At 39.1% G+C, this 25,521-nt stretch overlaps 1 protein-coding gene across 1 annotated transcript; it reads right to left on the bottom strand.

Annotated features, from left to right (window-relative positions):
• Positions 1 to 171: 171 nt before the first annotated feature.
• Positions 172 to 12,259, bottom strand: NDUFV2 (NADH:ubiquinone oxidoreductase core subunit V2). The gene is made up of 8 exons (XM_021525176.3): positions 12,108 to 12,259; positions 11,064 to 11,126; positions 5,290 to 5,352; positions 5,089 to 5,205; positions 3,362 to 3,530; positions 2,041 to 2,150; positions 1,240 to 1,316; positions 172 to 330 (listed from the first exon to the last, which is right to left on the bottom strand). The coding sequence occupies exons 1-8, from the start codon at positions 12,147 to 12,149 to the stop codon at positions 237 to 239; spliced, it is 735 nt and encodes a 244-aa protein (XP_021380851.1). The 5' UTR covers positions 12,150 to 12,259; the 3' UTR covers positions 172 to 236.
• Between the last annotated feature and the right edge of the window lie 13,262 nt (positions 12,260 to 25,521).

Below are 25,521 nucleotides of genomic sequence, written 5' to 3'. Positions count from 1 at the left end.
ACGCTCTTTGGTGAGAAAGTGGATACTTTCAGGGAGTCACTTTACACAGTCTACAGAACCACTTTTCTTACAATCTGGAATTATGATTAAACTGCTGTAGTTAAAACCACAGTAAGTTAAGCAGTCTAATTGCTGTTATTTTTCTTTTAAAACAAAACATTAGAATGTACATCATTTTACTAAGATTTAAGATACTTTATTCTTTTCAGACAGTTCATCTTCTATTACAAAAATCCTTAGAGATCATCTCGAACTCCAAAACCTGGTCCTTTGGGTGGTTCAGTCAGGGAAGTAAGGCCACCAGCTGGCTCACAAGAAAAACGTCCACTCCTGAAAAATGAAAGCAGTTTATTAATTTCTGGTATTGATAATAACTCATATTCTGTTTAATTGCTGGATAGAGGACAGTCACAAATCACTTAAGGCTGAAGCCACTATTTTTTGTTTTGTTCTTCCCATTCAGCCTTCGGAAAAAAATGTGATGTAGTTGTTAAAGTGAAAGGATTCTAAATTCAAGTACTGACAAAAAAATTCATAACTGAAATGCAAGCTAAGACCACTTGTTTTCTTTTATTTATTTATAGATTGGCCAGGCAGCATCAAATTTTATAATCACAGTTTTGTTATGGGCGCTTCCCTGGTTTTATTTGAAACTGTAACTGTTTCAAGATTATTGTTCTTGTATTCAAAACATCTTTAAAGAAACAATAGGAATAGGTAACACCCAAGTCAAATTAATTTCCCCACTGATGCGAACCTAGGTGGGCTAACAAAGAACAGTGGGAAATAACAGATAAGAAAACTTCAGCAGTGACAACCCTCTCACTAACTTACAGTCTTTGTTTTTTATCAGAAATCAGAAAAAACCAACACAACCAACAAGCCAGCCAACCAACGGAAATTTGTTGGTTTAAATGACCTAGACAAAAATTCCAACAGGTGACATCATTCACCTATTAAGTACTAAGACAAATCAGAATTCATGTTTTCACATTTCATTCTCCTCTGGTCAGTCATCAAAAACATGCAAATTCTCAGTTCTTTCAAGTTTGTTTTGTCTTTAAATGCATGCACTTCTGTTCAGTAAATTCTTTTTAGCTGTAGGCTGTGAACTCAAATCACTGGAAAAGTAATTTAGTTTCTCAGAAGAATCACCCTTTGTGTAGGTGACCAATATAATATATGTAATTTATAAACACAGGCAATTATATATTTTAGCTTATTATAAAGATAGCATACCTTGGGCCTGGTTTGGGAACTTTGCCAGCCTTTAGCTCATCAATTATGTCTTCAATATCTTTGGGTGTCAAATCTTCCTGTAAAACAAAAAATTAAATCACTGACAAAACTGAGAGAGTCATCAGTTATGCTAAATGCAGCACTTCAAATTTATCAGATCAGTGTGACCCTAGCGCAGGTAATTTTGATCCTATCCATTAACACATATAATGGTTTAAAGAATGAGGGAGATTGAAAAGTCTGCTGTCATTTTAATGTTGAGACTTTATGTGTAGTTGTAGATATTATGTTAAAACTTAAGCAATGTCGATAGAGGCCAAGGGTTTGTGTTTTCAGCTTCCCGCTATTAGGGAGCTGGATCTCTCCCTACCGACTACACGTATGCCACGACACATGATGTGTGTCATGCAGAATAGTGTTGGCTGCAACAGAAAAATTTGGGGTACAGTTCAAGACAACACTTCTTAAATTAGTCCATACTTTGCAACAGACTGCTTTAAAATGCTTTCAAAAGCTTATCAAATACCTATTTTAAAATTCCAGATTTACAGGCAGACCACAATCACAAAAATGCATCACTCCTCTTGTATAATTAAGACAGTAACTGAAATGAAAAATACATTCATGCATCTGATACAAATGAAGTATTCTAGCAAGAAACTAAAAGATGCTGTAGAAAATGAGTTGTTCCTGTCAACAGGAATTGGAAAACTGACCACAACTTCACAATCTGGAACAACTGAAAAATACAGGTAAGCCAGCAAAGAAGCCTAATCTTTTAAAAGAGAATGCAGTACTTACATAGTAATTGTCATTTATTTGTACCATTGGTGCATTTACACAAGCACCTAAACATTCCACTTCTATCAGCGTGAAGAGCTTATCCGGTGTTGTTTCTCCAACTTTAATACCTAAACCAATAAATTAATTAGACTCAGCAATGGTTATGAACAACAGTAATGAAGCATAAATCTAAGTCCTCCAGGGACACTGCATTACTTGTAGTTGGGCCTTAAAAGCATTTGCAAAGTTAAACACTTTTAAATGAGTCCAAAATGTTTCCATTAAACAGAAGTTTCTAATAAACTATTAAGTCAATTTTCAGATATAGTTTTGAGACCTTGTTTACACGTATGAATCACTGAAAAAATAACCATGAAATGACAATTCTAAGAAATACAACAGATCTACTCAAGAACATTTTTAGTAATCAATACAGTAAAATGAAAAAATACGGACACATAGCTTTTATGTGCTAATAGGAAATGCATTAATTTACAGTGTTGAATGTTCCCAAATTAACCAACATCCAAATATTGTTAGCTACAAATTCACAACTTTCAAGTTTATAAACAAAAGATGATTTACCAAACTGTACACATACTTAGCATCCATGTTACTGTTCTACTGTTAAGAGATACAGACCTTCCCCAAGAGGTGAGTTAGTCCAAGTAACATCTCAGGGTCTGATCTCTACAAAATACTCTATGGAAGGAAAAATACTGAAAGACAGTTTTCCTCCATTTACTAGTAGGAAGGGGTTGGAAATTATGAAAATTTTAAGTAAGGCCTGTCTCAGTAAAAACTACAGAATCATCCTTTCTGCTTTGATTTCTCAAGCTGAGCGTTTCAGTTGAAATTAAGCTATCTATGCAGTAACAAGACATTTCACCTAAATATGCCTTTTTTTCAGACAACAGAGTATATGAAATGACAGATAATAGACAGCTGTTCTGCAGCTCTTATCACTGGTTCTTAGAAAAAGTTAACAAATCTTTTCATATCGGGAAGAGTTGTCAGTTGCTGATCTTACCCTCTCTTCTCCCCATAACCACCCAAAGAGGAGGAAAAAGCCCCAACCCACACACAAAATCCCTGAGTATTCCTTATGTCCCATGATGCACCATTCTCAATTGACTTTTCCCATGGAGAATTCATAAATTATGTTAACATCATGTCATCATCCAGAGGGACTTTGACAGCATAAAGACGTGGGCTTGTGTGAACCTTATGAAGTTGAACAAGGCCAGATTTTTCTTCCACTATATGAAGAATTTTACGTTGTTATCATTAAACAAAGGTAAAAAAAGTACAAGAAGTGTATTACAAATTTGTGCCATACCAAGTTTCTTCTTAATGGCTTCTAAAATGCTGTCAGAGTCTCGCAGCATGCATGGCGTGGTGGTGCAGACCTGAATGTGGTATTTCCCAACAGGTTTGCGATTGTACATGGTGTAGAAGGTTGCTACTTCATAGACTCTCATGGGAGGCATTTCTAAAACTTCAGCAACCTGTGACAGGCAAAAACATGCTATATTGAATTCTCAGAGGGCAGCAGTAAAGGCAATTAGCAAACCATTTCAGTGAAGTCACCTGTCCTGTTTGCAGTTTCAGGTAAGTAAGAGGGTGGGGATGGGTATCAAAGCACAAATGTATTCCAAGTGCCAAGACCAGATACCCAAGTTCTCTGACTGGCATCACCCTGCTTGAGCACAAACTCTGCTAAGCCGTGGATCAGCAAAGCGACGAGCTCGAGTCAGCTGCCCTCCACCATCTCTTGTCAAGACACAAGAGGATGTGAGGAGTCAGCTGGGTTTGAGCTTTCCTTGTCAGCTCCAGCTCACACTGCACTTGGGCTGTGTCAATGAACCAACCCGTACGAGCCTGCCCACACTAATCCATGGAAGCCTTTTGGTAAGGAATACTTGTAAGCTGGTACTGTGCTTTTCTAATTCATACAGAGCAGGTTCTGTGCCACACCAGGGCTACATATGCAGATTCCTGGCACAGCTAATAAGTACAGAGTGGAGCATGATCTCCATGGAGCCAGTTCTCGTGCAAGTATCCTGATCTCATTATCATGGAACCCTGGCAAACTGCTCAAGTTGAGAACTGGCTCTGGTTTCAACAGAGTAACTGTTTTATGTTCCAGTTTCTCCAGCAGGCAAATAAGAAATCATGGAAAATATTTGTTCACTTAAAAGCCTTAAGATCTTTTTAAACATAGTATCAATCTGAAACTAGAATAAACTAATACACTGTCAGCATTAATGGAACTTTGAGGCTTTATGTTATGCTGTAGAAACTGTAGTTGCCTTTCTTTAAATGTTCATTCACCTCCTTCTGTCATTCCCCTAATGCTCAAAATCCTCACCTTAAACTGAATTTAAAACTTTACACTTTAAAATTGATGATATACCAGATGTGCCCAAAGTGCAACAGATTTATTCATATGAATATAAACCAGATTTTTTTATTTCTTGGTATTTGGTTACTGTCATGCAGTCTCTCACTTTGAAGCAGTGTAGTTGTTTGCCTGGTTATTCTGAAGCAATTTTAATAATGAACCTGACAAGTCTTCTAGGCACTTGCTGTAAGGTATTACTCAACACTCCTGACATCGACTACACTAAAACTGCCCTGCAGATTTTGAGATTAAGTATAATCCAGGCAATGTGTGAAATGCCATTAATCTGGGAGGAAGAAAACTCCACTGACATTACCTTCTTTTTCTTCCCCCACATTCAGCAGTGAACAAAATCAAGTTTCTGTTCCTAATTTAACAATCACTCTGGTAGAAGAGACTATCTGAATAGGTTTTATCTGATTTTTTATTTGTTCTGCCTGTAGTTTCTAGCAGTGGGCTATTATATAAACAGAACCCTGAGTTTTCTGCATTAGTTTTCCCTTTTATTTTTAAAAATGTAGTCTCATAGAGAATTCTCACAATTCTGTGCTACATGTAAATTCCCATGTTAATAAGCTTTCATTAATTGATGTTAATAGTCTAATAAGGTATTGAAAGATAACAATAAAATTATGCTTGAAAGATAATCAAGTACTAAATACCTTGTTCATGGCTGATATGGGCAGCCATCCATGCTGTCTTTGGGCCAAATCCAGTACTGCCATGACAGCTGCAGATTTGTGTCCCTCTGGGTAGTTGTTTATGATTGCTTCTATTCGCTTGTTAAGGGGAAAGAAGGAAAACAAATCAGTACTGCTCTAAAGACAAAATCTGTGTATTGAACTTTTTTTTTGTCTGCATACCTTTAGATTTTCAGGTGTGAACTCAAATGGAGTATCTGGATTGTTTTCAGGACTATCTCTATGCTTCAAGAAAAGAAGAAAAACATGTAAAAATGGCTTGTTAGAAAATTATTCAAGACATGTTTGCTGTTGTAAAATACCTTCTTGTTACACAGTTACAGTTGAGCTGCTTGAATAAAAACTATATAGTCCACATTAAAATGTTGTAGTACTAAAGTGATTAAATATATTTGGGAAAGTTATCAAAAATATTGATAATTATTTCATCACTCTTAAAAATCATTACCTATTCCTATTACTTCCCACTAAAGAAATTATTTACTGAGAAATACGTGAAATTATATATTGAGAAAATGTACGGTGTTACTATCAAAATACATATTTTAACACTGTTAATACAGTTTGACAATTATGTTCAAATTTAAAATAGGTAGAGTAAGAATGCTCTGGTTAATACCTTAATAAACAAGAGACTAAAACAACAGTTCATTTTCCCTTTACCATAAAACATTAATTTAAAAAAAAACTCCATAATTCATCAATAAGTTTGTTGTAGAATTAAAATATTTGCACATTCAAACACATTATTAATCTATTTTAATATATTATTTTGATTTGTAATGGATTTTTAACATTTTAATTTTATAAACAAATCTGAATAAAAATGTAAGAAGCAGAATTTTGAATCAGTATTGCCAAAATAATGTATTCTAACAAGTTATTTTTAAGATGGTCTTCTAGGGAAACATCAAATTTTAATTATTTCTTATATATTCAGAAAATAAAAATTTGGAGGTCTTGAAAATAGTAACATTTTCCTGTAATAAAATCTTAGTTCTGATTAAAATAGTTTTCCACCAGAAAATGTTCCTGCACAGAATTTTTAGCTGTCTCTAAGCAGCTCATTTTGGTTTCCTTTAAATACATAGAGTAAAGTTTAATCCCAAACTTCATACTGTTTTCAGATTGAGAAAATTTGAAATCAAAGGGTAAGTTTGTGGGGAAATACAAGCTATACTTGAGGCTTGATGTTCAAAGTAATCCAGCTTTAGAATAAAAGCTTTAGAAGTGTATTTAGAACAAATAAACCCCCTCCACAGACTTCCACTTGCATCATTTCCTCCAGTAATCGAGGGCAATTTTGCAGTTGCCACAGTACACTGTTCTTACTAAGCAGCAATGGTTTAATGAAAGGATTTATTGAAAACCTTAGCATTGCTGAAACACTTGCATACTGAAGTATGTATCATCAGTTAAGAACTTAGAATGTGTGTGGTCCACAGATATTCTTAGATTTAGAAATTTTAATATGGAAATATTGCAAGGGCAAATACTTCAATTACATCTGTTGGTCTGTCCAGGGATTACCTGTGCTTATCCTGTCTATATCCCAAAGCAGACAATATGACTGCCACCATCAGTCTGAAAGCATTGTGCCCTCACCACAGTTTCAAATCCAATATAAAATTAGCGTTGATAAAATACTTCATCAAGGATGACTTTCCTATAAAAAGAGGAATTACAGAAATATGAATAATACCCTTTGAGCACACTAATATTTTATTTAGTGTTAATTTCTTGCTTATTGTGTGGTTTACAACATAAAAGAGGAACACGATTCCCATTATTTCAGACTGACCCTTCCAGATAAAGGATCTGATGACTCATATTTAGTCTTGGTGAGTGTTTTCTACCAATTTTATTGGTAGAAAAAAAGAGTAAAAAAAGCTCTCAAAAAGAGGCCGATGGAGAAAAGACTGATTGGAAATACTGTGCAACTTTTATTATTTTTTCCCTTACAGACCTTTCCATGTCTTAGCTGCACAGATCAATTCCAAAATTCATGGTATTTCCATAACTTAGCTTTTCCTTCTCAAATCTGCATGCCTATTTTGCCATTATTTTGCCTTCTGTAGCTATTTGATAGTTAGCAATTGTACTTCGTCTCAACTGCTTTTGTAAATAAATGTATTTGATTTATTAAAATTTCCGTCTTTGTCTGGAGCAGCTGTTCTTTTCAGTGTATCATCTGTAAACTGATATCCTTAAATGCCCTACATGTGAAGAGGGATAATAAAGACTTTATATTGGAAAATACAGGTATAGCTGTAGCAGGGTTTCATGATATATTGTAAAGGCTATAGCAGAGGTGAGCAATAAATAGGCCATGCCACCTTTTATATCCTCCGTTTTCCTGAAAGGACTTAATCTAATTCTGGGCCATGAAGAGTTTGGTAGTTTTCATCAAGAGTTTACACAGTTCTAGGACTCCTGAACAGTTAGGAATTTATATGTTGTCTAGTCTTACATTTGTCTGACAATGTGCCATTTATCTGAGACCTGCACGCATTGACATGCTCCTAATTCACATAGGTGCATTTCCACATGTTTTTTTAGGATGCAGATTTTAGAGAGCAAGATCAGAAATAAGGATAAATTGAAAAAGAGAAATATTGGAAAGAGAACTATTTTAAATTACAGAGCGGTTGAAGTTGGAAGGAACATCAGGAAGTCATCTGGGTGAAACTCCCCTGCTCAAGCAGGGACACCCAGAGCTGCTTGCCCAGGACTGTGTCCACATGGCTTCTTCTGAATTTATCCCATAATGGAGACTCCACAACCTCTCTGGGCAACCTGTGCCAGTGCTCTGTCACCCTCATAATTAAAAAGTGTTTCCTGATGTTCTTTGAGGCCATTGCCTCTGGTCTTGTCACCTGGTACCACTAAAATGAGTCTGGCTCTGTTCTCTTTGCACTCTCCTCCCATACAAGTCTTGTTCCAAGTCTCGTCTCATGCTCCCCAATTTCCCAAAGTCTTATGTAAGTTTTCATTCCATTCATACATCGACTGTATCACATTTCTATTGCAGAACAGAGCCTATATAAGTAGGAACACCTTCACTGCAAAGGCTACCCAAGCCACAGATGCCAGTGCACTCCCATGGAAGCCACTAAGGCTGCTGAATGGTCACCTCATATTCTTTTTGCTATGCTACACCAACCTGGGCCATTTTATTATTATGCTTTCTTTTTTCCCAGTGATCTAATCATCTGTCTTTCTTGACACAGAAAATTATTCAAGAGCACTGAATAATTACAGAATAGTTAGAATAATTTGGTTTCCATGTATACTGCAAGAAAGTTGGCCTGAAGCGTGACCTATGCCCTATGGTAAACACCAGTCCAAAGCAACTTAAACCAAAATGAGAGAACTGGGGGTGCTGCAGGGACAATGTTTAGGGCAACAACCTGTTCAGAATCCATATCAAATCAGCACTGAAAAAATATGTATTACTCCTCCTCTAAAGGGAAAGTACGCAACATTCAGTACTCCAACAGAACTCAAGATATAACTCCCCCTTACTTTAAGAATGCTGGAAGTGCTCTCAAACCCAAGTATCTTACTGACCAACTTCACAAGTAACTAAAACTTGAATACAGCAATTCTTCAACCTTTTGAGCTGAACCCCCTCTGCAGCCCTATGACAAAGTCCACTTCAGGGCTGTTGATGTGTTAAGGAAACTCAGTCCATGCATTGAAAACAATAAAGTAGAAAAGCTAAGTTTTAGCTGTTAAGAAAGCTAAAATAATGTAGAAGTCAAGTATAGAGAATACATGTTCCAATGAAAAAAGGTAATCATAATAAATGTATCTGGAATCAGGCCTTCCCTAGCCATCAGAACATAAAGGTTTGGAGCATTCCAAACATTCTTACATTCCTACGGGCAAACAATCTACCTAATTTTGTACTTGATACCCTCTCACTGAAGTGCGATGTAGCTGCCTGTGATGGCACCTAGTTGAATTTAATGATTGAGAGAAAGGCTCTTTCTGGGTGTTTCAGAATACAAAGGCATTTCAGAAGAACTCTGATTTCTGTGTGTTTCTGCTAACAAGTAACATGTTTGCAAAGGGAAACATAGGCATGCAAATCAGAAGTGCCTTTTAATAATAGATTTTATGACATCCATATGACAACCAGATCCCTTGCTAGCCTGTCCTCTGCTATTACAACACAAATACACAGCATGCATTTACCTTTTTGCACTTTTCATTTATAAAATCTATACCTCACATATAGATTTTATACATGAAAAGTGCAAGAAGCAGCAATAAGCTTTGTAAAATAAACCCATGACATTTGTGTGTAAACTGACATACTAAAAGGACCACCACAACAGGTTTGAGTTAGTCCCATTAGTCCTGCACAAGCAGTTTTTAAACTTTTGACATTTCTGCTTGTAATTAAAAAAAAAAACTTTAAATTTTTTTCTCTCTACAAAAATCCAAGGGAAGTCAAATTTTCTGACTGTATATGAACACCTGGTGTTGATGAAAATAATGCCTTTGTCTCAAACCAGCAAGATAAGTCTCCCTTGAAATCTGACATTTTAAGTAACATCTGGAATTTAGTTAGGGCAAACAATTACACACACATATAGTGACATTCGGCTGTCTTCTTCCCATTACCTTTTACTTCAGAGAAGAACAAGTATTACCTTATTAAAAAACAAAAACTGAGGAAAACAAAAACAATAAGGAAAAAACCAAACCCCCACTGAACCAAGTTCTTATGCTCCTTTAGCAAAAATTCTGCTGTGGAATAAATCATCAGTAATGCTATTAAATAAACATCTACAAAGCACCTACTTTTCTAGTTGCCTTTGCTCCTCCCTGTAGCAAATAATTTACACAATTACATAAATCTTGAATTTACAAAGCTATCTAGCTTCACATGTCAGACATAACAACTATTAAGGTGCCAAAGATATCTTTTGCCTGTCTTCACCAACCTCCAACTACTCTTAAGTTTCCTAAATTGCCAGACTGCAGCATTTTCTCTATTCCTTGAACAGCAGCTCTTATCCTGTAAATCGCCAATTCCTGCTCAGATTTCTGGAAAAGTACACAAAGCACATACTGAGATCCTATTGAATTCATTTTATGATTAAAGCTGTAGAGACAGCTGCAGAAAAGAAAGAACGTAAACATGTCCAAAAATCCTGAGCACCTGTCTTCAGCAGTGGTCAACTCTTTAGTAAAGGGCTGATTTTTACCAAGTGTTGGGAAAATGCCAAATTATTCAGCTGTTAAACTGCAGACCAGCTAAAGCTCTGAATGGAGCAGAATGGGACAAAACACATACTCTGTTGAGATGCTTCAATTCTCTTCAGAGGTAGACCAACAACACAGCTGCTTTACAAACTTAAATTCAAGGGGTTTTTACTTTTTGCAATTACTGCTACTGTTTATGCCTTTTATGACAGTGCTTAATGACCTCAATTACGACTCATTGTACCACCTGCTGTATCACACAGAACATGAACAAGAACTGTACTTTTCAACTCCTGTAAACACAACTAGGACTTGAGCCCACAGGTAATTCTGCAGCAAATTTCAGAAAGCAAGAAACTGCACATGCAAAAAGTTTTATGAGATTCAATTACAAACTCAACTAAAATAAATAAAGGAAACAAGAACTGGTTTATAATGAAATAAAGTTTAAGCAAAGTCTCATCTGCAATCATATGAATTATACAGCATTTTCACTATATAAGGCAAGAAACTTAAGAGCCAAAAACTAAAATAAAACCTAAAATAAAGCTCCATTACAATTATAATAAAAGGTTCTATAGAAAAAAACCCTCTTCTTTGTAAATGACAGTAGGTTTCTATAGCACAGCTCTGCCCATCACAAGCTTTTAAGCTGATTTGAAAAAGCACATGCCAAACTCTTGTGACCCATCCCCCTTACGGTAAAACAGGTTATTTACCACAAATAAGGCTCCAGTGGCATTGCGCTCTGCTGTTCCATGCAAGTATCGGATCTGTCTTGCCTACAAGCAAAATACAGTGTTACTAATGCACATACTGCTAGTGGCTGCATTCAGAACCAGCCTGATTTCCATTCTAACTGTAAGCCATTAGTGCTACTGCCATCACTAATAATTTAAAAAAGTCAAGAAGAGACTATTAAGGGCTCTCCTGTACTATTAGTAGAGTAAATCTCTCTACTCCTGCCTTGGCCAGTTCGAACAATGTAGAAATGAAGGATTTAACTCTGCTACTGCTTAATTTAAGTGCCTTCAATACAAATTCTCGTCCAACATTTGATGATAAATTTCCCCATTTGTGACTTTACATCCTATCTGCTATAAAGTTTGCAGAAAACACCACTGCTACTGAAGTTCTCCTCCAGCAAGCATTTGCATGCTTCTTTAGCTTTTATCAAACCAAATGCTGAGAACTGCACAAGAGGACAGATGTAAACACAAACCTGAAGAACGAACAGAACCCTATGCAAGTTCTGTTCAACTATCCTCTGCACTCTGACATGCCAGAACAGATCAATATTTCTAGATCCTGGCCAGTATTACTAAGATTTGTATAATTTTACCGCAAGTATTTATTCTATTAAAAATTAATTTTATATTAAATTACGTTTCTTTTTATACTTAATTCTTGAGCAATTGTGAGCTTTCTTAAAGTAGACTCACAGAACGCTTTAGGGTGGAAGGGCCCTAAAGATCAGGCTGCTCAGTGCCATCCAGCCTGGTCTGGAGCGCTCCCAGCGATGGGACATTTGACAGGGAAAGGCTGCAACCCTCCCGCGACACTACACTGCGGGTGCACGCTGCTTGCTGGTAAGACTGGGCTGATCAGGCCGTCTCTGCACAAGAGCCGGGACTGCGGGTCCGCGATCCTGGATCCCAGGCACCGACCGAGCCCCAGGCCGCCCTTCCCCACGTCCCGCCGCGGCCTCCCCGCTGTCCCGCGGCCTCTCCTTCTCCCGGCCGGCGGAGGCAGGGAGCCCTTACCGAGCGAGCGGCCGCGGCGCGCAGGGCAGCGCACAGGAGCATGGCGGCGGCGGCAGGAGCGCCGATCCCCGCTCCCGCTGCGCTTCCGTGTCCCGATCCCGATCCCGATCCCGGTCCCTCTCCTTGAGGCCGGGGCTCGCCCTCCGCGCCGCGCCAAGGAGACGCGCAGCGCGCATGCGCCGGGGCGCGGCCGCAGCGCGCGTGCCCGCTCTGGGAGCGGGCGCTGTCCCGCCTGTCCCTGCCCGCCCCAGGCGATCCCCGCCCCGGGCGATCCCCGCCTCACACGATCCCCGCCCCAGGCGATCCCGGCCCCGGCGATCCCCGCCCCGGGCGATCCCCGCCTCACGCGATCCCCGCCCCAGGCGATCCCGGCCCCGGCGATCCCCGCCTCACACGATCCCCGCCTCACACGATCCCCGCCCCGGGCGATCCCCGCCTCACACGATCCCCGCCCCGGGCGATCCCTGCCCCGGGCGATCCCCGCCTCGGGCGATCCCCGCCCCGGGCGATCCCCGCCTCGGGCGATCCCCGCCTCACACGATCCCCGCCTCACACGATCCCCGCCCCGGGCGATCCCCGCCCCAGGCGGTCCCCGCCTCAGTGTGCCCGGGGTGCCCGCGCCCATTTCAGCCTCTCGTGGCACACACCAGCGTGGAGAAAACTGATTTCTTCGGAAACAAGAGCTGGGAGCAGCGGAAAATGGCAGGAAGCTAGTGAAGATTTTTGCAGTCCTGTGTTGCCCACTTTCCTGCCCACTTGTTTGCGGTTTTAATGTTTGGACCGCTTGCACCTATGTTTTGTACTCCTTTAGGAAAAACAATAAACATTCATTGTCTTTTTGGCGTCTGAGAAGCATTCTCGTATGACAGCATAATCCGGTTAATACAGTACAAATGCTGAAATGGCGGATGACAGAATCACGGGATGGTTTGGGTTGGAAGGGAACGTGAAGATCATCTGGTTCCAGCCCCTGCCATGGGCAGGCACCTCTTCCGCTAGGCCAGGCTGCTCAGAGCCCCATCCAGCCTGGGAATGGGGCATCCACAATTCATCTGCGCCAGACGGGAGGAACAGGCTCTTTCTTAGGTGCAGCTGGTTCCTAGGAACATGGTGCACAGGTCCATCCTTGTGCAGAGCCTTGATCCTTCAGGTTTCATGATGAGTACAAATGTACCCATTTCACTGTCACATAAATTCATGTTTTTCGAATAGCAGCTCAGGAGGAAGTCTTTTATTCCGATGAGTACTCAGCATTCCAGATTGGCAAAGCATCACCTGAAGTTCCAACATCTCTTACCATATCCTCCTCCTCTCTGACGAGGAATCCCACCCTCTCAACTACCATGATTTTCAGTGGGCAGCCTTATTAATTTCATTAATTTCACACTGAAAATATATCCGTGAATGTTTTTTACTAAAACTCTGATGATTTGCAAGTTGACACTGTGAGTAACAATTACTTCTAATAAGTACACAGCAGAACACAAATTCAGCTTTCCTTACAGTGTTTTCCTTCATCCAAAGCATTAACTACCTTTTCCAGCTTCTTACTTATCTTCTTTTATTTTGTATAAATTTTCAAAAAGGCAGGATTAACTACACTACAGCAAACAGAATTTTATTAAAAAGATTTCATGATTATGGTATGGATTTGTACTGACAAAATGATCCATCAGGGACAAAAGGCCAGGTTAGTGAGAGCTATGGTGGCCATGCTATGTGAGTGCACCTGAAAAAGAAAGCTTTCCTGTAGAGAAAGCTGTGTGTATGGGGCAACAAGTGCCACAGTACATTTCAACAGAGAGAAAACACAAAACACAAAACATTGAACGTATTAGGACATTTTAGGATACATATTACTCTTTCAAATAATTGTATGTGTGCTTACAGGGATATGTACATATGTGCACAGATACACTTAGGAGCTGTTAGTGTAGTTTATGTCCTTTTAGCAGAACATTTTTCATTTTCACTGGGGATCAGGCAGGATGTGGTACTAGCTCTGATTAGATTACTGCCATTTACATTTGGATTCAGTGTAGTCAGTGGTTGTGTTCCTGCTGCTTATTCATCATTTCCTCAATGCTGACAGATACTATCAGCATTTGTAATTTAAGTACCGCTACCAGAATTTGATATTTTCATTGATTTATTTTCATATACCTATTTTTTTCACTTGCAATCAAATAATTAATTTCTGTGTTGTTGGATTTCTTTATTAGTATGCATTATGCCAAAAAATTGCTTTCAGGCTTTTGATTTAAATGGCAATAATAGTATTTAATTCAATTTAATTTAATGGCTGTTACATTACTCTCCATTTTGAAATACAAAAATAAACAAATCAGTTTTCATTAATCTTTAACCCATTATTCATGTACACATATACAGGGATTCACTGTATATTCTCTGACATTCAAAAGTAGTACTTTCAGCCATAGGAGTACAAGTAATGTTAGCCAAGCATACATCAAAATGTTAGATTTTTATTATTTTAGAGTCACAGAATCATAACACAGTTAGAAGAGACCTTAAAGATCATCTAGTTCTAATCCCCCTTCAATAAGCAGAAACACCTTTCACTAGGCCAGGTTGCTCAGAGCCCCATCCAACCTGGCCTGGAGCACCTTCAGGGATAAGGCACCCACAAATACATGCTCTAACATTAAGTAATATAAATAGAATGTAATTTGCAGTGTGGGAACTGTGAAAGTTGGCAAGGCATTTGAAGAGATTCTTTTGAAAGCAAGTAATCTGGAGAGAACCTAAAATCTGTCGAATTGTATCAGAGGCTTTTTATCCCATTAAAATACCTTTAATTAACTCTGCTGTCAACTACGAAAAAGAGAAAAAATAAAGGCTATTAACATTTCTCTGGTCTTTCAAAAAAACAAAGCAAAAAAAAACCAACAAAAAACCCACCTTTATTATATACATAGTATGTTTGTATTTAACCATTACAGAGATCTATTTTAGGAAGTGCAAAAACACAGGGGACGAACACAAGAGATCATATTAAATAATTAAGACCATAAAATATTGGGAAACAAAACATTCTTACTTGCAATCTTCATGTTGCAGCACTATACAGAAAACCAACCTCTATACCCAGGAGTGTTTCAGATTAATAAATGTTATTTTTTTGATACATTAGCTTTAATTAATCAAAAAATAATATATATTAAGAGCAAAATTAGTGTAAAATATTACCTGAGACCCATTTCTGTAAGCAAAGTAGAGGCAAAGTGCCTGATTGTTTAACACACTCACCTAAAAACTGTAAAAATTAAAATGGGTATTTATTAGCATCACAGAAGAACTCCTCCAACAAAAGATGACTTTATGGGTAGTGTAGAGATTGCACATGGAACCACTTCCACAGAACATTTTTCTTTAGAGAAAAAACTACAAGAGGACAGAGACTGAAAAGAAAATGAAAGGCACATACGACATGGAATAAAAACAGCCCACAATTACTTTTGTTAACTATTTGCCCAAAGGCATTGTACACTTTTACAAGTCCCTTGGAATTGTATATGGACTTTCTACAAATGCAGTTTTTCCAATATCCTCTAGCAGTTTAAATTTAACTTTTATGCAAAAGAACATTTCATATTATGTATGAAGGTGCACTTTAAGTTTAAAAAGAATCCTAATTTAAGTTACTACTCAAATTATTTAGAAATATGTAATGATAACTTAAATGTACCAATAGAGATAGATACTTGTGCTGGGAATAAAATAATCATAGTATGGAATTAAAGCTTTGTTACCCAAAGATGAAGATTTCTTTTTGAATGTGATTAGGAATTATTGAATTTATTTTACAGATAGAAAAATGTGAGGAAAATGTGTATTGACCCCCAGTAAGCCACAAGAAGTGACCAAGAGCTGGAAAAGAACACAAGCCCACCAATTCTGTGGGCATCCTATACCATGGGCTGTGGTTTTCCCTTAATCTGAGAGAAATTCAGTACATAGTGATCAGACATTCATGATCCCTGATTTGCAGCATAGGAAGGGCACTAGGAACAAATTAGAATTGGATACTTAAATGCCCAGACTAGGGACCTGCAATTCATTCTGGAGTTAGCTGCTCCCTATGTACAGAGCCTGCAGAGCTGCTCTCCTATGTTAGTCTCCCAAGTCAGGTAGCAAAAGCCGTAAGGAAGAACATCTTCAAAATAATGTACATAATTTAATTTCATTCTTGTATTGCTTCTGTATTCAGGCTAAATATTAATTTAATATGAATAATGTTTTGATGTGTAAATAAACTGGTGTTAGAGACATTGCTTCTCTCTTCAACAAGGCTATGACAGGCTGGTGTGGATTCCGTTAATAATCTCTGAAGTTCAAACACCATTCAGAAAAGGTATCAGCCTCTTTTTGCAGCAGCTTTGAACTTTCTTTATTCAAAAGGGCAACTAGAACTATAATTAGGTACAGCTAGCTGTCATTATATAGCTCATTTATTATTTATATCTCCCTCCCACAGTGCCTGTGAACCTCACATCTTGTGTTGACAGAGATGGGAGTCTGCATGTTGCTTTCACAAGCTCCAAGTAGCACAGCAGTCCCTGTGGCATGGCCCTGGATTTGTAATCTGGGCTTCAGGGTGCTGACCTAATGCAGCCAGTGATGTTACAACCTGAAGCATCCCACGCTCGCAATTTACTGAGGTAATCTCCCCCCACCTTTCAGGCAAGCAATCAGAGATGACCCCTCCTGTAGACAGCTACTCCCTGCATGTACACTGATTCTTGGCAGTCCCTCACTGAGATCTCTCCCCACCTCATGCTGGGTAAATTATTGTTTTGGTGTTTTGTGAGTTATTGCATTACCAAGTTCTGAAAGGTATCTGGGAGACGGGAGAAGAGTTAACTGTAATTTTCAGTGGAGACAAATATGGAAAGGCCATAATTGGATTAAGTTTTAGGCAGTTTTCTTTTAAGCTCCTGATGGTCAGTAACACACTGTCTTTTTACAAAAATCCTGCATAACCAGAATGGTGACAGCTTTAGTAACAAGTTGCATTGCTTTGTCATGGTGCTCAAGAACAAGTTTCCTCTTATCTGCAGTATGCAGATTAATCTTTCTGGGATGCCTTCTTCCTGAAATCCTTCTCTGTGTAGGACTAGCAGATGGAAAAGCAAAAACTTGAAAACAGCCTGGTGGGCATTGAGTGGGTGAGGTTAAAGTCAAATTCAGTCAAATTGCCAAAATAGATTTGAAATTTCTGTAGAGCTTTTTCCCTGGCCAACACCCCCCCTCCCCCACCCCACCCCCCCCTTTGAAATGAATAAATAAGATTTAGACTACAAGTTGTTTTAGAAAGAGGGCAGTGCAGAAAAGGAAAAACAGTGACCTACTTAAAGTGAAATTAAAATGCATTACACCTCTTGGGGTTGAGGTTACAAAAAATAGTAACAAAAAATGCAACACAACGAATGTGTGCATGAAAAGAGACAACATCTTCATTTTGCCCCTAAAAGCAGCAAAATTCTACCAGGAATTAATTTGACTTCTGGTCAAGTTATTATTATGCAGTTGCTATTATCATGCAGTTTAAAAGGCTGTTTTTACTTTGCCTAGTAAGACTTCTACGGCACTGACTTTCTAATGCATTTGTCTAAAAACTAATGCTGTGTGTTCTGTCAGGTATCCTAGGGCACAGTAGGTTTCTGCACTCTTTGTCTACTATCCTATATATTATAATAATTATACTGTATTATAGTAACTTTTTCTTTTTCTCCTGAGTGATTACATAGACACCATCCTAGATGACCAGAAGCTGTTTTCCATTTGTTCTTTAATCTTTGATCTTTCACCTTGGATGATCCTGGCAGGACTTTATGTTCTGTTGGCATAGCTCTTGCTATCACCAGGTCAGATCTGTCTTTCCCTTGCATCAAAGTGGATCCTCAGGGAAGGAATCTATTTTACCTCATGTAAACCAAAACATATATTCCTACTGAGAGCTACCTTCACAGCTCTATGGATAATAATTATAAATACAGGAATTAAGTTTGTCTTCTATCTAAAGCCCGGAGAGTAATTAAGTGTGTTGGGAACAGACAGGCTGATTTGATACCTTAGTGATTTGGTAGAATCCAGCTGTTCCACACTTCTGATACCTGTGGTGAAACAAATCTCTGCTAAGCTGACAGGAGGCACAGATCCTACTTGCAACATGAGAGCCTCCCACAGCTGTGTCCCCTACACACTCACACCTTTCTGGGACCCAGCACCCAGCCTGGGTGCCAACAGCATGACTGCCAGAGCCTAGGCCCAGCTTTCTCATGAAAGCTGACACACTGATACATGCTCACCCTGCAGAGCCTGAGAAGAGACAGAGGAGTGTTCCAGACCCAAAAACACATATGCACTTTCTCGTCTGCAGCGTGATATTCCAGCCACGATAGACAGTGAGACTTTAAATTTCCCATTTGTCTTCCTCTTCTGACCATGTTCCAAAGAACTTAATTTCATCATTTCTATTAGTTTCTGTTGCCCACACATCAGACTGTCTTTAATCATTGTCAGTTCTTCTAGTCACTCTTCTTTGGGTTGTCTTCTTCACAGATCCAGGCATGATTTCACCCCTCATATCTTAAAATAGTGCCCTTGAACTCACCTGTCTTTCCTGTTTAGGGTTTTATCATCCTTTCTCTTTACATCTCTCAGCATACAATTCCTATCTGGGGTTTCATCAAAAAAAATCCCACTTTAATGCAGCTTCTGCCCTTGTGCTTTGCTGACTTATAAGTCTGTTATGCATTTCTGTCACTCTCACATTCTTTTCTCCCTCCTGAACAAATATCCTAGTGATTTCAATCTTTCCCCATTCACAGTCCTTCAGAATTTTGATGTGAACAATTTCTCTAAATTTGGCCACAAAATATGGGAAAGTACTGGCTTTCCTTTATTCTCCAAATGATTGCTTTTGCTTCCAAGACAAGCTGCATTTGGAACAGTTTCTTCTATCTAACCCCTGTAATTATTGTGATTCAATTGTACAATAGCTATTTTGTGTCAGAAACCAGGTGACATTATGAACTATTGGCACCAGCAAAGACACCAGGTATCATTTTGCATCCTGGACCCTTCCTGACTAAATCCGTGGTTCAATCTGCATGACACTTGCTAACTGCCAATCCCTCCTCAAAGATAAGCAAGGACCTGCCTTGTCACTAACTCAACAGAAATGCCTGTCTCTGCTGCACATGCTGTCATGCATAGAATGCCCTCTCCATCTTGCACACTGTCCTTGTGCAGTGACAAGAGATCGCTTAGCTTTGAACTGCCAACTCATGTTTGACATCAATTCAGCCACCTGGGCTGCAGAATGGTGAGTCATGAACAAAAACCAAGGGCATGGGATTTCCTGAGCAGGCCTTTGTGCAGGTCTGGTTGAGGTGAGTTTGTGGAAAATCTGTTAACAATATCCATTGCCCAATAGTTTCATGATTGCCCTGTGCTGCCCAATAGGAAGAAATTTCCTATGTGTATGAATATCTAATACAACCTTTAAATTCCTTGTTAATGCTCTTCTTTGCTCTGATGACAACACATAAGACTGCTGGAACTGATAGCAGACACACTGATGGATACTGATGTGTCATTTTCTTGCACTTCCCCATCTGTCCTCTCCTGCTTATGCTTTGATTTAACCTCCTGGAGACAACATAAGATGTAAGAGAGGGTAACTCAGGGGAACTGTTCCAGTGACCAACTAGTTCTGACATAAAAAAACCTATGTTGGAAATTACTGTAAAGACTTGAGTGGAAGAGTGATGTAAAGGAAAGGAGAACCAAATCCCAATTTTGGCAGATGCATTCTTCTCTCTCACAGTTTCTCCTCCATTTGTGGTATGGATGATTCTAAACTGCCAAATGTAATATTTATTATCTCAAAATCTGCTCAAATCAGTAGATGTTCACTGCTTGGAATGCTGTCTTTCCTATTTTGCACAATCTAACTGTAATTGGTGTTAACTTATTCTTGTTTATTATGGAAATACAAAATGTGTTACCGTGCTCTTAATCTGCATAGACTGAAACCATCTGCTGTGGTTCACAGTTGAAGAACAGTAGATTATAAATTCCCTCTAGTATTTGTATCCAGACCTCATTAAACAAGTAATCATTATTGCTACCAAGTTGCAAGTCAGGGAAGTGCACAGTCATCATCTTAACATTTAAGCATGTGAATGATCTATTCCTTTTTATAGAAAACCCAATATTTACATGCACATTTTTGACTGATAGGAGAAGTCAGTTTACAGTGGCTCAGGAGGAGAGGGTGTTCTCAGATGAGTCAGTGAGTAGCTCCCTGCTGAGTAAAAGGTGATTTGACAAAAAAAAGGAAAGTCATGCTGTGCTCAGTTGCAGGATGGCCTAATTTACCTCCAGAATGCCAGAAAGCAAGACTCAGTAGGGAAAATTTTGCATTGAGACCTTTTTGAAAAATATATTTTGTTTGTGTTGTACCCAAATATGCTACAAGTCTGCTTGAATTAAAGCAGAAACACGAGGCGTCCTGCTTGCCTGGGTATCCAGACATATCACAAGACTGTTTGACTTAGGAAGTGAAATATTGTGTAATACCTGTTTACTCGACATAGTTACACAAAAATAGTAGAGCTGAGATAATCATGCCCAGTCTGCAAAGGTCTGAATCAGATGATCAGCATGCAGTCAGCAAAACACCCACCTGGAGAGGCTGGACTGGACCTGCACACAGAAGGGTGTAAAATCTGTCTGGCAGACAGAACAGACTAGCTCTGACCTAGAGAAAGAGGAAGGAAACCTTTGGACCAGACTGGTCTTGATTGACATGAAAGCTACGTGTAAACAGAAGTGACGCACAGTGGAGACTGGGGAAAGGAGAGTATGCCCCCTTTAGTTCTGGCTTCCCTTGGAGAGCTGTCAAACTCAGCCAGCACTGCCTTGGAGGCTGAGAATTGTTAAATGATGCAACCATCAGAAACCACAATGCAGCAGGAGCAGTGTCACAGTATTGTAGATATAAGAATTAGTGTTTAGGTCTGTATGTTTAAACATTGCTTGATTTTTGTTTGCTAACAAGAGGTTTACCTAAATGCTGAGCAGAAACAGATGCCTTCTTGAAGTGTTGACTGATTCACCCTCTCAGAACTCTCCCCCAGTGGTCCCCAGGGCCCAGTTGTCCATCAGCAAATAGCAGATTCTGGTACCAACACCAGTTTACCAGGCTTTGCAGGACCCGAGAAGAAACTCCTGCCAGGGGATGTAGTACCACACAGAAGTTGAGGACAGGAACAAGATATCTGTGAGTCCAGTAGACCAAGTCTTCTGTACAAGTAAATACTGGGGTGTTTTCATCCATGTATTGAGCACTAAGTGTTCTTACTGCTTTTACATATTCAATATATGTAGGTAGAATTGTATCCTGCACTTTATCCATGCCTAGTCTGTGTCATCCTCTGGCAATCAAAATATTGATTCAGTCCTGGTCTTGAATCCAGCTGAGTTAAGCCAGAGGTGAATTTGGTTCTGTCTTACTGATAAGTAGATCTTCTGTTCTAAATTAAATAGCGAAAGAAATAAGAGCAGCAAGTCTAAATTTGTTTGAACAGATTTGAATCCTTATTTAGCTTTTTTTCCCCATGATGCAAGTCTTCAGCTCACTACCTACCCTTGTGTTTCCTACAACATATTTTGGATGATGATGCTGCACTCCTTCTGGAACAGTTTACTCAATGTATTTGTTGTATTTGCAACATTTTACAAAGAAGATAGGTCAAATTTTTTCCTTGTTGACATAATTCAACAGGCTTCACATAGGTTCAGCTGGAAGAAATGTTGTCTAGAGAGATTTGTTTTCAGATTTATTCAAAATTAATTTTAAACTCTAGGTCTGCACCTATCTTTCTGGCTGACCTTAGGATGGGTAAATGCCAAGGCCCATTTTTCACTTGTTAAAAATGATACTTGTGAATAAAGGCAAGAAACATCCAGGCTTTTATAATTAGATTTTAATTGCATTTTTTATAAAAAAGCTTTCAGCCACTGGTCTTTAAATTGTTTTCCAAAGCAAAGTTCTTTTTCCTATCCATTTAAGGGAGCAGGTTCACTTATAATTACCCTGGCCTGACTTCTAGAGGAAGCAGTACACTAAGATATAAGCTGTCAAAAGGAGGAACCACAGAGCTTCTTCATGGATTTAGTCTAGAGTCAGTTCAAAGAGGTTGAACCTTCAGCTGACTTTAAATATACGACGTGCATTTTGTATCATAGAAGTTTTACAAGACGGAGATGATACAAGGAAGTGTTGTGACCCTGTGAGTGCCTCAGAGAGTTTTAAACAGCATAAGTTAACAGGCACAGCTCCTCAGGCACAGACAGCCTCAGAACTGGGTAGGTGTAAAACTATCTTCACATCTAAAGATCTTGTAAGATGACTCAAACATGGCCAGAATCTCACCTCAGTGCTTTATATCACCATACTTCCCATATGTCATTATGAATATAACACTTTTCTCTCAGTCTGGAAAGGCCTGAAATAATAAGCTTTATACTCACAGCATCTTTATGCCTGGATAAACATTGTGCTATTTTGGTTCTCAAGGTCATAGGCTTTGCAGCCAAGCCTTATACATGCTGTAATCACTTGACTTCAGAGAAGATATAAAAATAATTGTGGCTCCTTTTATCATATATGATGCAAATAGCATTTGTAAGTCTGTTTAGGATTAAGCAGCCCTCCCATCTGATTTAAAACTGTCAAACTTCTCTCCTGTGTCTAACACATACTTACACCCAGCAACATTCTTTTTTTCAAAACAAACAGAAATAGACCCTTTTTCAAGCAATGTGTATTTAAATGTGGAACATATTGCCATGGAGATTATCCAAAGGCAAATTGTATACATGTTGAGAAAATGGAAATAAAACAAGTTCATTTTTTTGTACCCCCACCAAATAAACAAAAGAGCTACCAAAAGCTATGAAGCACAAACCTCACCTCTGTATGCGTGCCTGAGCTCTGGGCTGCTAGGAATGCGAGCATTTGTCATCAGTATTTGGTTGCTCTGTAATGCTGCCACAGCTGGCCACAGCTGGACTGGATGGGTCTTCAGTGTGACCTCCTGCAGCCAATTCCATGTTCACACACTATGTTCTTTAACATACAAATGGAAAACAAAGGCCTATGCCGATACCGTGTTTTAGCAGGCAAAATCAATAAGCACTAAGTTCCTGTGAGGGTTTTTTCAGATATTTGGTTCACTTCAAACAAGTTCACGTCACAAAAAAAGAGAGAAACTTTTAAAGAAAGTTTTTTTAAGATTAGTGTTTGTTAAAAGACTAGGTTTGAGTCCTGAAGAATGCACATAGTCTTGAAAGGCTGACATTTGTGAGGGTGCCCTATTACGTGCTAACAGATGTAAAGTTTGCTATTCTTTGTTTCATTATGGTGGGCACTGTATATTAAACTAGGTTTGGTCAACAACTGCATTAGAACTTCTTCATGAAGGTTTGACAGGTTGATTTGTTCTGACTTGTTATCACAAAACAAAAGGATGAAGTAAAGGTCAGGCTTTGGTACGAGAGATGGACGGTCCTGAGCAAAGCGCTGATTGCTGCTGGGGCAGCGCCTTGTCCTGTCACAGCTGCTGTCTCCATCCTGAGATCCAATTGCGCCAAGAGCACACAGCGCTGCTCTTGCCAGCTGTGAAGGCCAAGCTGATGGAAAACATCCAGCCGTGGCTCAGAATACTGCCGGGAGAGGGGCAGCTCCGCCGGCAGCAGCTCGTCGGCTTGGGCAGGACCGGAGCGGGGCGCGCAGACGGCGCTCGCTCCACGCCTGGTTATTGAGTGCCACCCAGTGGGGGCTGGCGCCTGCTCCGCTGCCTTAGCGGGAATGGAGGGTCAGAGCATACTGGGTTGGTAGAGCGTCTTTTCTTTTAGTGTGGTGTTTTCGGTTTGTTTGTTTGTTTGTTTGTTTGTTTTCCTTTTTTTTTCCTAGTTAAAAACTGAGGACTACTTATTTTCATAGGAAATGTATGTGTCTGCTAGCTGTTACTGTGCAAAGATTCTGTTTCCATTCATCTGTGATTTTCTCCAGTGATTTCTATTTTTGGGTTCATTATGGCCTTATGTACAGCCTTTTTAAGCTATTGGTAATAAAGTATTTCCACGTTAACCATGGTAGCATAAAGTCTCCAGGCATGTGTAAGAGACATTGTTTGTATATTTTTAATAAATAATGTTGGAGCAGACAGTCCTGCTGTGTACTTTGCAATTTATTACATTACACCTACATTTTTGTTAGGTAGCTACTAAATTAAATACTAACATTTGGAAGAAAGTCCTGTACAGGCTCTCTAGATCACAGTGATTAATAGCTAAAAGAATCACACTTGGGGGCTATGGGAGTTAGTTCTTTTCCTTCTCAGGAATGCATCTGTGAAGTATGGCACTTACCAAAATAAAAACTTGTGAGCAATGCTGGTGTTCAGAAGGTGGCACATAAGCTCTCAAAGCATTATGAGTGTTAGAAGGGAGACATTACTGTACCCCTCAGTCAATAGATGGCTCTATTCTCTGCCACTTGGAGCAGTGTTTTCAGAAGGACCCCATTCAGGCTGTCCATTCCTCTGTACTTAGGAAAGACTGGTGAAAGGTGGGAATTGTCACAATGCAAAAATCCATGTACATAAATTTTAGATCATGTCCTGACATGCAAAACACATGCCTGCAGTAAACAGTGTACAGTATTCCCAAGCTACAGAACATATGACACAGAGGAAAGATGAAGACTGAGCAGATAATGTTGTTCTTCACAAATCTGCAATACATCCTGGAAAATCTTTGTTTATAAATTTATCCTCCGATGACAGCATGCAAGGTAAAGTGGAACAGATACCAGTCACTCTATGCATGTATTTGTGGCTCCCTTTTTCAGAATAATTTTCATTATTTAGAATGATTCATTTTAATGGAAATGTTACAGAGAAAAAACCCTACTGAAAAATTAAGTGCTATTCACACATGTTAAATGTAGCTATGGAAATTAGTCTCCTTTTGCTTATCCTGCATCCAATGGATGAGATAACTTTTTCTATAATCTGCAACAGCTGAAATATTGAGTAAATGAAGTAAGTATAAAAGCAGACCTTGGAAATTAGAGCCCTGGAAGGAGTTAAGAATATCACTGACTTCTACAACCAAATTAATAACTTTAAGAAAAATGTGTGCATGCTACTCTGACCCTGCAAAACTCTGGCACAAGATTTTATGCTCAGGAAGAGGTAAGAGCAAAGTGTAAGCTCTTATACAAACTGGTCTGCTTAAGGAAGTGCTGTGCTTCAAATATATGTCTGTTTGTAAAGCATGCTCTTTCCCTTTGTAACCAGGAAGATTATTTACA

The sequence above is a fragment of the Lonchura striata genome, chromosome 1, assembly GCF_046129695.1.
Source record: "Lonchura striata isolate bLonStr1 chromosome 1, bLonStr1.mat, whole genome shotgun sequence".
Lineage (NCBI taxonomy): Eukaryota > Metazoa > Chordata > Aves > Passeriformes > Estrildidae > Lonchura > Lonchura striata.
The sequence above is the reverse complement of the archived record's forward strand: the minus strand, read 5'-3'. Positions and strand labels throughout refer to the sequence as shown.

Excerpts from the sequence above, each read along its gene's own strand:
- NDUFV2 (XM_021525176.3), bottom strand. The coding sequence starts at position 12,149 with ATGCTCCTGTGCGCTGCCCTGCGCGCCGCGGCCGCTCGCTCG. Across the intron at positions 5,353-11,063 it reads CCACTGGAGCCTTATTTGTG|CATAGAGATAGTCCTGAAAA; the intron begins GTAAATAACCTG and ends CTTTTCTTGAAG. Across the intron at positions 3,531-5,088 it reads CCATATCAGCCATGAACAAG|GTTGCTGAAGTTTTAGAAAT; the intron begins GTATTTAGTACT and ends TGCCTGTCACAG.